The sequence below is a fragment of the Rhagoletis zephyria genome, unplaced genomic scaffold (assembly GCF_001687245.7).
Source record: "Rhagoletis zephyria isolate East Lansing unplaced genomic scaffold, Rhagoletis_zephyria_1.1 Rzeph_scaffold_04056, whole genome shotgun sequence".
Classification (NCBI taxonomy): Eukaryota; Metazoa; Arthropoda; class Insecta; order Diptera; family Tephritidae; genus Rhagoletis; species Rhagoletis zephyria.
In genome coordinates, this window is record NW_016161139.1 from 17,130 (window position 1) to 28,786 (window position 11,657).

Sequence of the window (11,657 nt, forward strand, 5' to 3'; positions counted from 1 at the left end):
CATGAGAACAAAATGTAATATCAAGAACGCTCCCACAAAAGAATCAAACGGGAACACAAGTATTGAGAGCAGTTTGAAGGGGAGAAAAACGAGAACAAACGGTTTAGCAACGTTTCCGCAAAGAACAAAATGCGAAAAAAATCAGGGGAAATCAAGAAATCAAGAAGAACTTTCAGTAACGTTTCCAATGGGAATAAAATGAGAACGAAAGTATCGTGAACGGTTCCAAGGAAGATCAAATAAGAACAAAAGTCTGGGGAACGTTCTGCTAGAGAATAAAACGAGATCAAAACTTTGGAGAAATCAACGCTAAGAATGAAAGGGGCGTCTGCGTGTTGCGATGAAAAATCGTTTCAGTGAGAACTATGGTTTTCAATACTCAGCCAGAGGAAAGCTGGATCATTTCAACTTCCAGATCGTTTATCATTAGGGTGAACTGTCGATTTATGGAATAATATTCTGTGCAAGAAAAGTTCGTGTCTAAAGTCCCTCGTTTACTTAATTTGCATAATTACACGGTGCTACAAAAAAAAAGTCATGAAATGCATCCAAAATAAAACCTAGTGTAGGTTGTAGCTATGTGCGTATACAACATAAAAATAAGTTCCGTATAGTTCCTGAACCCTCCATTTTTTATTTTATTTAAAAACAACCGTTATGTTCGTACTTGATGCACTTATCTATTAGCAGCTTGACTATTTGCATCCGATTTTAAAAACTAAACATGTTTTGAAAAGAAGATTTATAGACCTTTAAATGATGGGTAACACACGTCCATAACCTAGCTGACCCAAGTCGCCAAAAATCAATAAAAATTAGCTAGCAATTAGGTGTATTTTAGGTGTTAACTAGGGCCTCCAAAATTAATTTAGGTGTTCCATTGGATTCCAAGAAATTCGCAAAAATGTGTGGGTCAGCTAGGTTTACGTAAACCTACTAAATTAGCTTTAGTGGCGTTGAAGAACACCTAAAAGACACCTAATTCCTGCAGTATGGATTTCGAAAATTTAAAACCTAAATTTAACGATGGGTCAGCTAGGTTAACAGCGCTAAGCTAGCTGAAAACACACATTTTTGTGAATTCCTAGGAAATCAATGGAGCTAAAAATTGTCGAGATTAAGCAATTTAAGCAAAAATACGGCCTTGAATTTATATATGTGCATGTACCGGACTTTCAGATTTCAGATGGACAAAACCTACTCCCCCCAAAATATAGATAGCTTTGATTTTTTTGAAATTACCGATCTGTGGGTGCAGCACGTGAGTTTTGTCCAATTTCAAAAATATTCAATACGGTGCTGAAGGAGGCTATCAAATGCTTTCATTTTTCAGGAAAAAATTGAGTTGACCATTTTCCTTAAATTTCACACGTAAAACGTCTGTCAAGTTAGCACTACACTTTTAGATATTGTAAAAGTTAACTGTGGCATTAATTGTAGCTTTTTTGTTGTGGAAAGAAAAAATGTGTTGTTTTCGTTTTTGTTGAAAAAACCCAGTTGACCGTTTTTCGAAAAAAATTTAGTATGTCGGCCAAGGCGTATTTAACAAGGTGGTGTTGGCCGTATATAAGTAAAAAATTACACTAACAAATTATACGCTGATGTCCATACTGTCATTGGTATGAATTACAACAAACACATCATTTTGACGTAATGGTCTCCGCGGCGAAAAACTCAGCTGTCGCCCCAACACCACCTTGTTTAATACACCTTGATGTCGGCCTAATTTGACACTATGGCGACAACACGCCAGCTGACCCAAACACATTTTTGCGATTTCCTCGGAAACCGAGTGAGCACGTAAATTAATTTTGATGGCCCTAAAAAGTGCCTAAATTAGGTGCTAATTCCTTAATAATACTTATCAGCGTTCGACTAAAATTTAATACTCTGGGTCTTTAAGTACAGCTCGACAAGATCCCGAAGTATTTCCCTGTCAGCGAGAAAGTTTTTAATAATACCGGATATCGATGGTCAACCAGCTGGGGCCCCTACATCGGCTTAGCCTTCCGAAGACGAAAGTTTATTATATGACCTAAACGACAGAGAAATAGCGCGGCGCCAACGCAAAAAATATTGCCAAGTCTTTTAATTTATGTAAAATATGTAAGTAAAAAATGAATTTCATATTCATCGACTTCTACTAATCACTCAAAATTGTATGGATTATTATTATTAAAAGAAATACGTACTAAATTTCTCGATATCACAATTATATAGTTTAGGTGTACGGTATCAAGTTGGCACTACATAACTTGACAGACGTCATACATAATTGTCTTCTTACGTGGAAACTACACAATATGACATATATACTTACACTACAAAAAAAAACGTATCACTATTTGTTTAATACACGTTGTGTTAAAATGAAACTTTAAACATTGAGCCGTATGAATAAAAATAAGCGATGGCTCATCTCACATCTTTTACTCAATTTATTCAAACAAAATTTAAGTAAAAGGTATACAATTTTAAGAAAAAGCAATTGCTTAGTTTTTTTTTCAGACGGCCCATTATAACTTTTCGGTATCAGNAATGGCAAGCCATTAAACTCATGTGCCCATACTTAACATCTTCATTAGTACGTGCTCAGTGCTCATTGCTCATTCGACAACCGATACAAAAGATTGTCACTTCAAATAATGCAAATGCTAGCTTTTAAACTCTTTCCTTCTTTGGCATTAAGGTACTTAACGAGTAGAATATATATGTATGTACATATGTATAACCACAACATTATATGTATGTATGTACTACATATCGTCGCCTGGGTAAAAGATTGTCGTATGTTACCTTCGGCAGGTTTTGGGAAATCGATGTTAAAGATTCAGGCACAATTTCTCAATTTTCACGTTAAACGCTAGCCAGCTGTATGACATATGACAAATCACACACACAGCAAGTAAGCAAAAGGCAGAAATTGTTGAATTATTTTTTGCTCGTATGCAAAAAAAAATTGATTTTAATACACCTGTGATATAAATTATTGAATAAAAATCAGCAAATTATTAAACAATTTGTCAATAAGAGTTGTCGTAACACATACGACTATGCATTGTATAGGATTGGTGTGATTTTGTCGTATGTACCATACAATTTGTCACAAAAGACAATATTTTAACAAGTAATCAATTTCATCAAACTGTATGAAAATTTTGTCGTATGTAAAATTTTTCGTCACATAGGACGTGTGTGAATCAGTAACAAAGTTCTATGGGGAAAGTTGTTGAATAATATTTTGACTATGGCGAGACAGTTTTGCCAATCTGCTGTGTGAAATTAAATATTTTTTGACAGCAGTAAATTTTTGATAACCCAGATTTATGTGGAATAAAATATTACAAATTCCTTGCACCCATTTTTTCATCGCAACTATAGTTTATAGGTCTGCCAGAAACCCACAAAAACCCCGAAAAATGTAATGGAGCTGCCAATAAAAAATCGTTAGTATTAAAAAATTGTTAAATAAACAATTGGATATTATTATTGAAAGTCTCTTGAAGAGAACTAGAGTTTTCCGATCGAAAAATATCGATTTTCAAGAATTCTATACCATATAAAAATACATGGAAAACTTTGAGCGCTTTGAGCGACCGCTAAATATGTTTTGATTTCAAAATAAAAAATTAGTGGTACACTTTTTTTTTGATGTAGAACACTCCTAGAGGGTGAGAGCATTACAATTCCGACTTGTGGACCACCCTAATGTACATACATAGATTACTAAAAGAAAAACAGATCCACATTAACTGCAATCAACATACGCTGCGATTAGGTTATAAATATTGCCCTATCTGTCACTCAAAAGCCGAAATACCTACACACACATATTTTTTCTCTCGTTCTCTCACTTCCAGCGCATGACGTTTGCAAAATGATGGGTGGGGTGCGATAATTCCATACGCAATAAGGCCATATGGTCTTATTTCCATTTTGTTTTAGAAATAAAACCATGTGACGTTATTTCCAATCCAGAAGTGAAACAAAGCCATATTCAAAATTGGTACAAACGAGTAATAAAGTCATAATTGAAATTACAACCGCTTTAACTAAAAATTAATGTCTGGCCGCACTGTTTGCGTGGATCACACATTTTTTCTATTAATTGACCGTAGGCGAATTTCTTTATTATTCAGTCTTTAGAAAAGAAGTCGTGTAGAGCTTATCAGGAGCAATGGTTATAAAGAAACAGAAGAGAATGAAATTGTCAGGTATCAGCTTATTAATATTTAATTTCTTTCGCAAACCAATTTGCAAAAATTTACTCGGTTTCTCTAGCGCCATTATTTTCATGCAACATTCTATGAATTCCGTACTAAATAGAGACGAAATGAAAAGAATGCGCTCAGATTTGCCGCCCCATTTCATCCGGCAACAACGTTCTAACGAATAAGTGAACAGAAAAATGTGTTCCGAATGTTCGGAATTTGAATAAAGAAACTCTCGTCGTGTGTGTTAACATTGTTGCGGTAATTTTTCACAGCAGTTTACAAACACTTGGGAAAATCATTGGTAATCATCAAATTATTTCGTCAAAAGGGGTTTCATATAGACCCCAGTACTACGAATCCGTGAAGGGAAATAAACTTTTTTTTTTATTTATTTTTTTTTCAAAAGTTATCTGTAGTAGAAAAAAAAACACATCAAAAAACTAACAACCTTTTTTAAAAGTTATTTTGAGTACCAATAATTAAATAATTACGATTTCAGTTTTCAAAATTCGGGTATGTTCTATGCAACAACTAGCAATTACCCGGCGTGCTTCGCTGCGCTTTAAATGTATTTTTGTGCTGTAACTCTCCCCCTAAGCTCTTATGGCCTCATTTACAAAATATTTTTAAAGAACTTTATGAAGTTAGATTTAAAAAAAATCGATCTATGAAGCATTGTTTATTTTTTTTTTGAGTTAATATATTTTCGAAGGTAATTAGAAAATATGTAAAGAACGGACTTTCTCTTGGAAATTTAATTTATAATCTTATAACTGGAGTCTACTATCGCACCCTTTCCTCAAACGTGTATTGATTCAATATTCAAATAACGTATATTTATATGATTTGAAAAAATCTCCCTACTATACAAATATGTACAGAAATAATAAAAATCCAAAAAAACACGTAAAGCCAAACAGAATTAATTGCAAAACGTGCAATGATACACACATTAAATTTCTTATGACCCTCCACACATACCCCAATCACTTCTGAAAATTTCATTTTATGTGCACCCTCCACACAGACCCCAATCACCCCTGAAAATTTCATTGAAATCGGGCAAGCCGTCTAGGAATGATAGAAACCCGAAAAAAACACGTAAAGCCAAACAGAATTAATTTTTTTGTTTTTTGTTTTTGCAAAACGTGCAAAGATACGCACATGAAATTTCTTATGTGCACCCTCCACACAGACCCCAATCACCCCTGAAAATTTCTTTGATATCGGGCAAGCCGCCTAGGAGGAGTATGCGAACAGGAAGTTTTGCCACTTAATTTTATATATATAGATATTTTTACGCGCACAACTCCTTTTTGAGTAGGCGACCTTCGGCCGCGCTACCTCAAAGTACTAGCTCTAGCCATACCAATATCTCGGCTATGTTATTATACCCACAGTGTGTTCCGAAATTAAGTTTAGTGGTTCTTTGTTCTGTTATCGAATAAGCTTGTTTGTTCGATTTTGTTAAAACATATATGTACATATGTATGTTTGTGATACTATGATAGTGAATTATTTAAATTAAATTAAATTAAATTGATACACATTATTACTAATAAAATCAAATAAATAACTATTTGCTATTTCCGGATTTATTGAATATTGGAAAATAAAAATATGTACTTATGTAGGTTTTAATTTTGCGAGTGCATAACTTGGCGGATGCACATTTGCTCCCTCCCCCGCACAGCGCCGCGCCGCCTCCCAAGCCTTCTCCGCAAAAACTGGTTTTATGTTTTCCAAACAAAAATTTTAAAAAGCGCAATAAAACCATAATGGCTTTATTTCCATTTCCAGTTGGAAATAAGGCCGTATCGAAATTATGGTTTTATTTCCAATCGCAAAGCGAAATGAAGCCATTATGGTCTTATTGCGTATGGTGTTATTGCATCCCTCCAAAATGATGACGAAGTGATTCTGTATGGAAAATCATTTATGCCCATATATTTGAATAAAATAAACATACTTAGAAGATATCAACCAATACTTCACATATACCAAACGAAAGGATAACACTTGAATTTTTAGTTACAGAAAACAAAAAGAAAATCAATCGAGCGGTTTTCGTGCATTTTGGTAATAAAAAAATATTTTTTAAACAATTTTTTGCCTTAAAATGCTCAATATTTGTTGAATTTATGTAAAATTTGTACAAAATAATATTTCTATTGCTCCAAAGAACCTATATCTGCAAATCATAAGTTGCTAGAGCACTTTAAAGGCTCAAAATTGGTAATTTATAAAAATGAATCTGTCGATAGGTTTGTAATTTTATCTTTGAAAGGCCACACTTTTCTTTGAAATCGCTTCATTAGTTCTCTTGCAATAAGCGTGTTTTCGTGAAACTCTAAAAATTACAACTACAACATTTGAGCATAGCCTCCATATCGCGACGTAAGACGTATTCTACGTCAAAACTACCCCAAAAGGATCAACGCCTGGGAGAATTCCCATGGCGGTTGCTCAAATGATGTAATGTTTCACACTACACTGTACTTAGACATTGGCCAGCCTTTTTAAAGAAAAAAAATTAGATGTGTTTTATGAAATTACACCATTAATTGAAGGAAAGAAAAATTAGAAGAATTAAGAGTCTTATAAACAGTGAGCAACTACCTTGTATTCGTCGAACTTTAAGACAAACTCCAAAATTTCTGCTAGTTGTTTGACTAGTGCTTGTTGAGTCTCCAGATGCTGTGTAGGATTCAGTTTGCCTCCAACTAGTTGGCCCAACAATTTCGGGACGATCTTTTCTAGTTCCAGTGAGTGCTCATAGCACCTCTTCAGCTTCTTTACCAAAGGCAAAACTGCATCCCACGCTTTTTCCTGACATTTCGGTGAAGGATCAGCAATGGCCTCCCGAATCTCCTTGCCAGCACCCTGAAAAAGAAAAGAAAAAAACATATTCGTTTAAATTCGTATATCCTTGGGTGGTTACGGCTTTTTGAATTTCAGCCACGATGTGAGATAGGGCCTTTCTATATTAAGGTAACGATATGTAAATATAAAAATTTCCCGCGGCAAAAATTTTGGACGCAAAATCTTTGTTTACTCATTCCAAACAATATTCATTAAACTTTACTGGAAAAAGCATTTAATTTTGAGAAACCGCGAAAGCTCCTATTTTGTTGAGTAGGCAATTCAGGAGTAAAGTCCTCTCTCTACGTACGAAAACCACACTCTATAAGTCACTCATCATGCCCGTGCTGGTATATGGCGCAGAAGCATGGACAACGACAACAACCGATGAGGCGGCCCTCTTGGGGTATTCGAGAGGGGCCTTTACGCGTTGGCGACGGCGAGTAACGCAGACGATGGTACGAGTTAAAATACAGCGGCTCCGCTGGCTTGGCCAGGTCTTTCGAATGGACACCAACGCTCCAGCTCTGAAAGTATTCAACTCGGAACCCGGTGGTGGTAGCAGAGGAAGAGGCAGGCCCCCACTGCGATGGAAAGACCAGGTGGAGAAGGGCTTGGCTTCACTTGGCATTTCCAATTGGCGTCAGCTGGCAGAGAAGGGAAACGACTGGCGTGCTTTGTTGAACTCGGCCAAAATCGCTTAGGCGGTTACAGCGCCAAATAAGAAGAAGAAGAAGTATTTTGTATACTGACCGTAGTGATGGCAATGAGAAATTAATAGAAATTGTTCTTTTCGTTGTTCGTAAATCTATACATATAATAAATTGTATCAGGCCGATGTCTGTACATTACAGATATTAAGTAAAGAAAAATTAATATGTGGGGTGGGTATTTATTAGAGTAACAGAAGCCAAATCAACAATTTTAAAAATTTTTGTATGTGTGTCTGTATGTTTGTACGCGCATCACTCGAAAACTAATACATGGAATTGAATGCCTAAAAAGGTTTTGAGAGGTTTACAACCAAAAATATTTTTGGGGAGGGTTGCCACCTGTTTGAAAAATGTTATTCAATTATCAAATTGATATAATGAAATATTACAATACGGGTATCAAACTAAAGAAATCTGAAAAATTTTATTCAGTGATAAGATAAATTAAATACTGAATTAATACACTTTTGAGAAAAATGCAACGATATGTAGAATCCTGTTATAAGATTATAAATTACATTTCAAGGATTAAATACCTTAGAACATACACCTGCGTTCAACTAATTAGCACCGAAATTCAAAATGATATTGTTTGCCACTTACGTTTATTTATTTATTTTTAAAAATTTTCATTTAAAATATAATTCAGTCTAAAACGAAAATAACATAAATAAAAGTTTCAAAGCTTTTACAACTTTCAAACAACTTAATCTTAAACTTAAAAAAATTGTCATCAAAATTTCCAAATTATTAATCAGAATATTTAAAAAAAAATCGGGTATGCAGTTTTGTAGCCCATTGAATTTTAGTCTAATAAAGTGTAAGTTTCGAGTCGCTAAAAATTACCGTTGATTTTTTTAGAATTTCATTGGTGGGGGGTTTGCGCATTTTTTTCCATATAACGTGTGATCCACCAAAAAAAAAAAAATTCTAAATAAATTAACGACAATTTTTAGCGACTCTATTTGGCTTACATCTGATCATTGGATCATAAAGAAAATTATATGAGAATTGAAGTCGGTTTTGGTTTTTGCTTAAAAATTACTTGTTTTATATACACTAGTGTTCGGCCAGCGGTTGAAATTCAACATCTAAAATTGAGATGAGTTGAGGTGGCCTAAGCTGAGCCGAGTTGAGTTTAGTTGAGTTACTTGGAAGTAAAATGAGGTAAAATGCGTTGAGCAACATAACAGGATATAACACAACACAACACAACATAACATGTCACTCTTCAATTTTATCCTTTTATTTTTCTCTTTCTTTGTCTCCACCTTTATCTTTATTATTTTCTCTATATTTCTGATCTTTTCATTTTTATATTTATCATTTCCTTGACTTTTAACCAGTGGTGCGATTCACTCCGCGATTTTAACAACTCTTGTTATTGTTAAGTCAGCTAAATGACAATTTTAACAATTTAGCTATTCAGTAAACGTTTTCCTAAGGGCCTTGCCACACGGTCAGTATTTATTAACGTGATCCAAGTATCGCGATATTTATTGACGGTGTAGCATGCAGTATTGATGGATCGTGACCCATATCGCAACATCTCTAAAAATTTTGAAATCTGGATCGCGGATCGCAATACTGTCAATAAATATTGAACGTGTAGCACTTTCAAAACGCGATCGATACATTTCGTCAGTACATCTTAAACACTCACAATGCCAACATCGAAAACGTATTCCCTATGCCTTCGCTTCCGTTGCTTAAAACCTTTTAGAACAAATTGAAACAATTTGAATTAACATTGGAAATTTTAAAATATTTGTGGAATGCATTATCTGTAGATTATTCGTACAAAATAAAACAATTTTCTTGCGTCATAATAAGCGTTCAGCACCAAAAATTATGCAAATACTGACGCGATAAATATTGAACATGTAGCATTCGTGCGCGATCCATCAATCCATCAATATGGATCGCGATCCAAATATCGTGATCATTACTGACCGTGTGACAAGGCCCTAAACAACATTCGTTATCGCCAAATCAGCTGTTGTCGTTAACGATAAAAAATAAAAAAAAAATATCAAAAATCAAAGGATTTTTCAGCAACATCAAACTTTAACTTCATTGTACTAAAATTTAATGAGCTTCAAAACCGCATACATATTTTTTTTTATAATTTTCCAATAGGGCCTAAAACAAATATAGAAAACTGGAAGTTAAAACGTGATAATTATATTTTTTTACTCTTACAGGAACTGAATATGCCTTGAATTTAAAAGAATTTAATAATTAAAGTTTTCAATTTAATACGTGTACATTGTTTATTAAAAAAAATATAAATATCATATACATATTTATGTGCATATTTAAATATATCTTTATTAATCATCCTGACATAATATAATCAGTCTTGAAAATAAATATGTATGTACAAAATGTGCATACAGTGATTTTTTCAATAACGGCTTTTTTGCATTTCATCGACGATATGAGATAGGGCCTGAGGGAATGAGAACTCTATAAGAAACATAACGTGATTCTTGCATATTATCATTTGAATTTACATTGTATTGTGTGGCAACTCGTGTCTATAAAAACTAGCAGGCCCCCTTCTCAAATGCAATAGACTTTTAACGGTAACGCATTTTTACTAGTAGTTAGGGTAGGCTAAGTATTTATTATCTGCGCATACATATAAATAAGTATACAAATGTTTGTACATACCCAGCAAAAACTTTTCTTTTCTTGGTAAGCGCTTACATTTTGTATCGATAGAGTAACGCATTACAATACGCCTCAAAACCAAATTTTTCACTTTCTCGCTTACCCACTGCATTTTTACAATTTCTCGCTTCCCTCCAATGACATGCCCAGGTTTAAGTAATGTGTTCTGTAAACTAGAAGGTGTGTGGTGAATTTCGAAAAGTGCTTATCGAGATTCACCACACACTGCTTTCCCACTGCATTACCATTAACCTTATCTTGAGGCGTATTGTAATGCGTTACTCCATCGATACAAAAAGTAAGCGCTTGCCAAAGAATCAAAGTTTTTGTTGGGTTCTTCATATGTACTAAAGGTCTGCATCGGAATTCAGTTTGCTTCACTGTGAAGTTTTTTTCAAATATTTAAAGTACTCATACTCTAACAAAGAGCGCATGGAAGGAAGAGAAGTGAAGATATTGAGCGCTGTATACATAAAAAAAAGTACTCAAACAAATTATGTTCCGAAAAAAAGGAGGAACATAAATCAGCAACACCATGCTGTTAAACTTCCACAAAAAAAGATGTTGCTACACAAGTATTTTTTGAGTATTTTTGGAAGTTTTCGTTTAATGCTACATACTTAGCTGTTCTGATATTTGTGTCGACATTACAATATTCAAACAAAGTGAAAATAAATTGCCCACCATGCAAAATATGAGAAATAGGTAACAATCGTCAATGGCAACAAATTGGCGACTCACCGATTTATTGCTGTGGTGACAAATCGGCAACATCACTCCGTTCATGTCAATTTTGAATAAAAAAGTTCTCAAAAATTCCGAAACTTATGAATATGCCGTCAATAGTATTGGCCAAAAGCATCTAAATTATGCCCAAGGACAAGATTGAAGAAATAGGAAGCCTCACAGCGAGAAAATTAATTATTTCCGATTGTAAGTTGCGATTTGGTATACAAAAAAATAAATGAAGTATTAAAAAGAATAAAATTATTCCAAATATCGCCTGAAGCGATAAGAAAAGGACTCATTCAGGTAATAAGAAAACGACTCGCCCAGGCGTGTTGCCTTCGGCGGACGTTTTAGAGCGACCGGTAATAGGAAATCGATTCGATGGCAATATTACCGGCAATAAATTTGTTTCCGAGGGCGACACGTTTTCTTATTGCCGGCAACACAAATTGTTTGGTGGGAT

At 34.3% G+C, this 11,657-nt stretch overlaps 1 protein-coding gene across 8 annotated transcripts in view; it reads right to left on the bottom strand.

Moving 5' to 3' along the window:
- LOC108370184 (protein FAM49B) overlaps positions 1-11,657 on the bottom strand; it is a 24,703-nt gene that overhangs the window by 1,690 nt on the left and 11,356 nt on the right. For all 8 annotated transcript variants that reach the window (XM_017625463.1, XM_017625460.1, XM_017625466.1 and 5 more), the window contains exon 3: positions 6,834-7,097. In XM_017625463.1, coding sequence (XP_017480952.1) covers positions 6,834-7,097 — 264 coding nt within the window. The remainder of the gene's footprint in view (positions 1-6,833; positions 7,098-11,657) is intronic.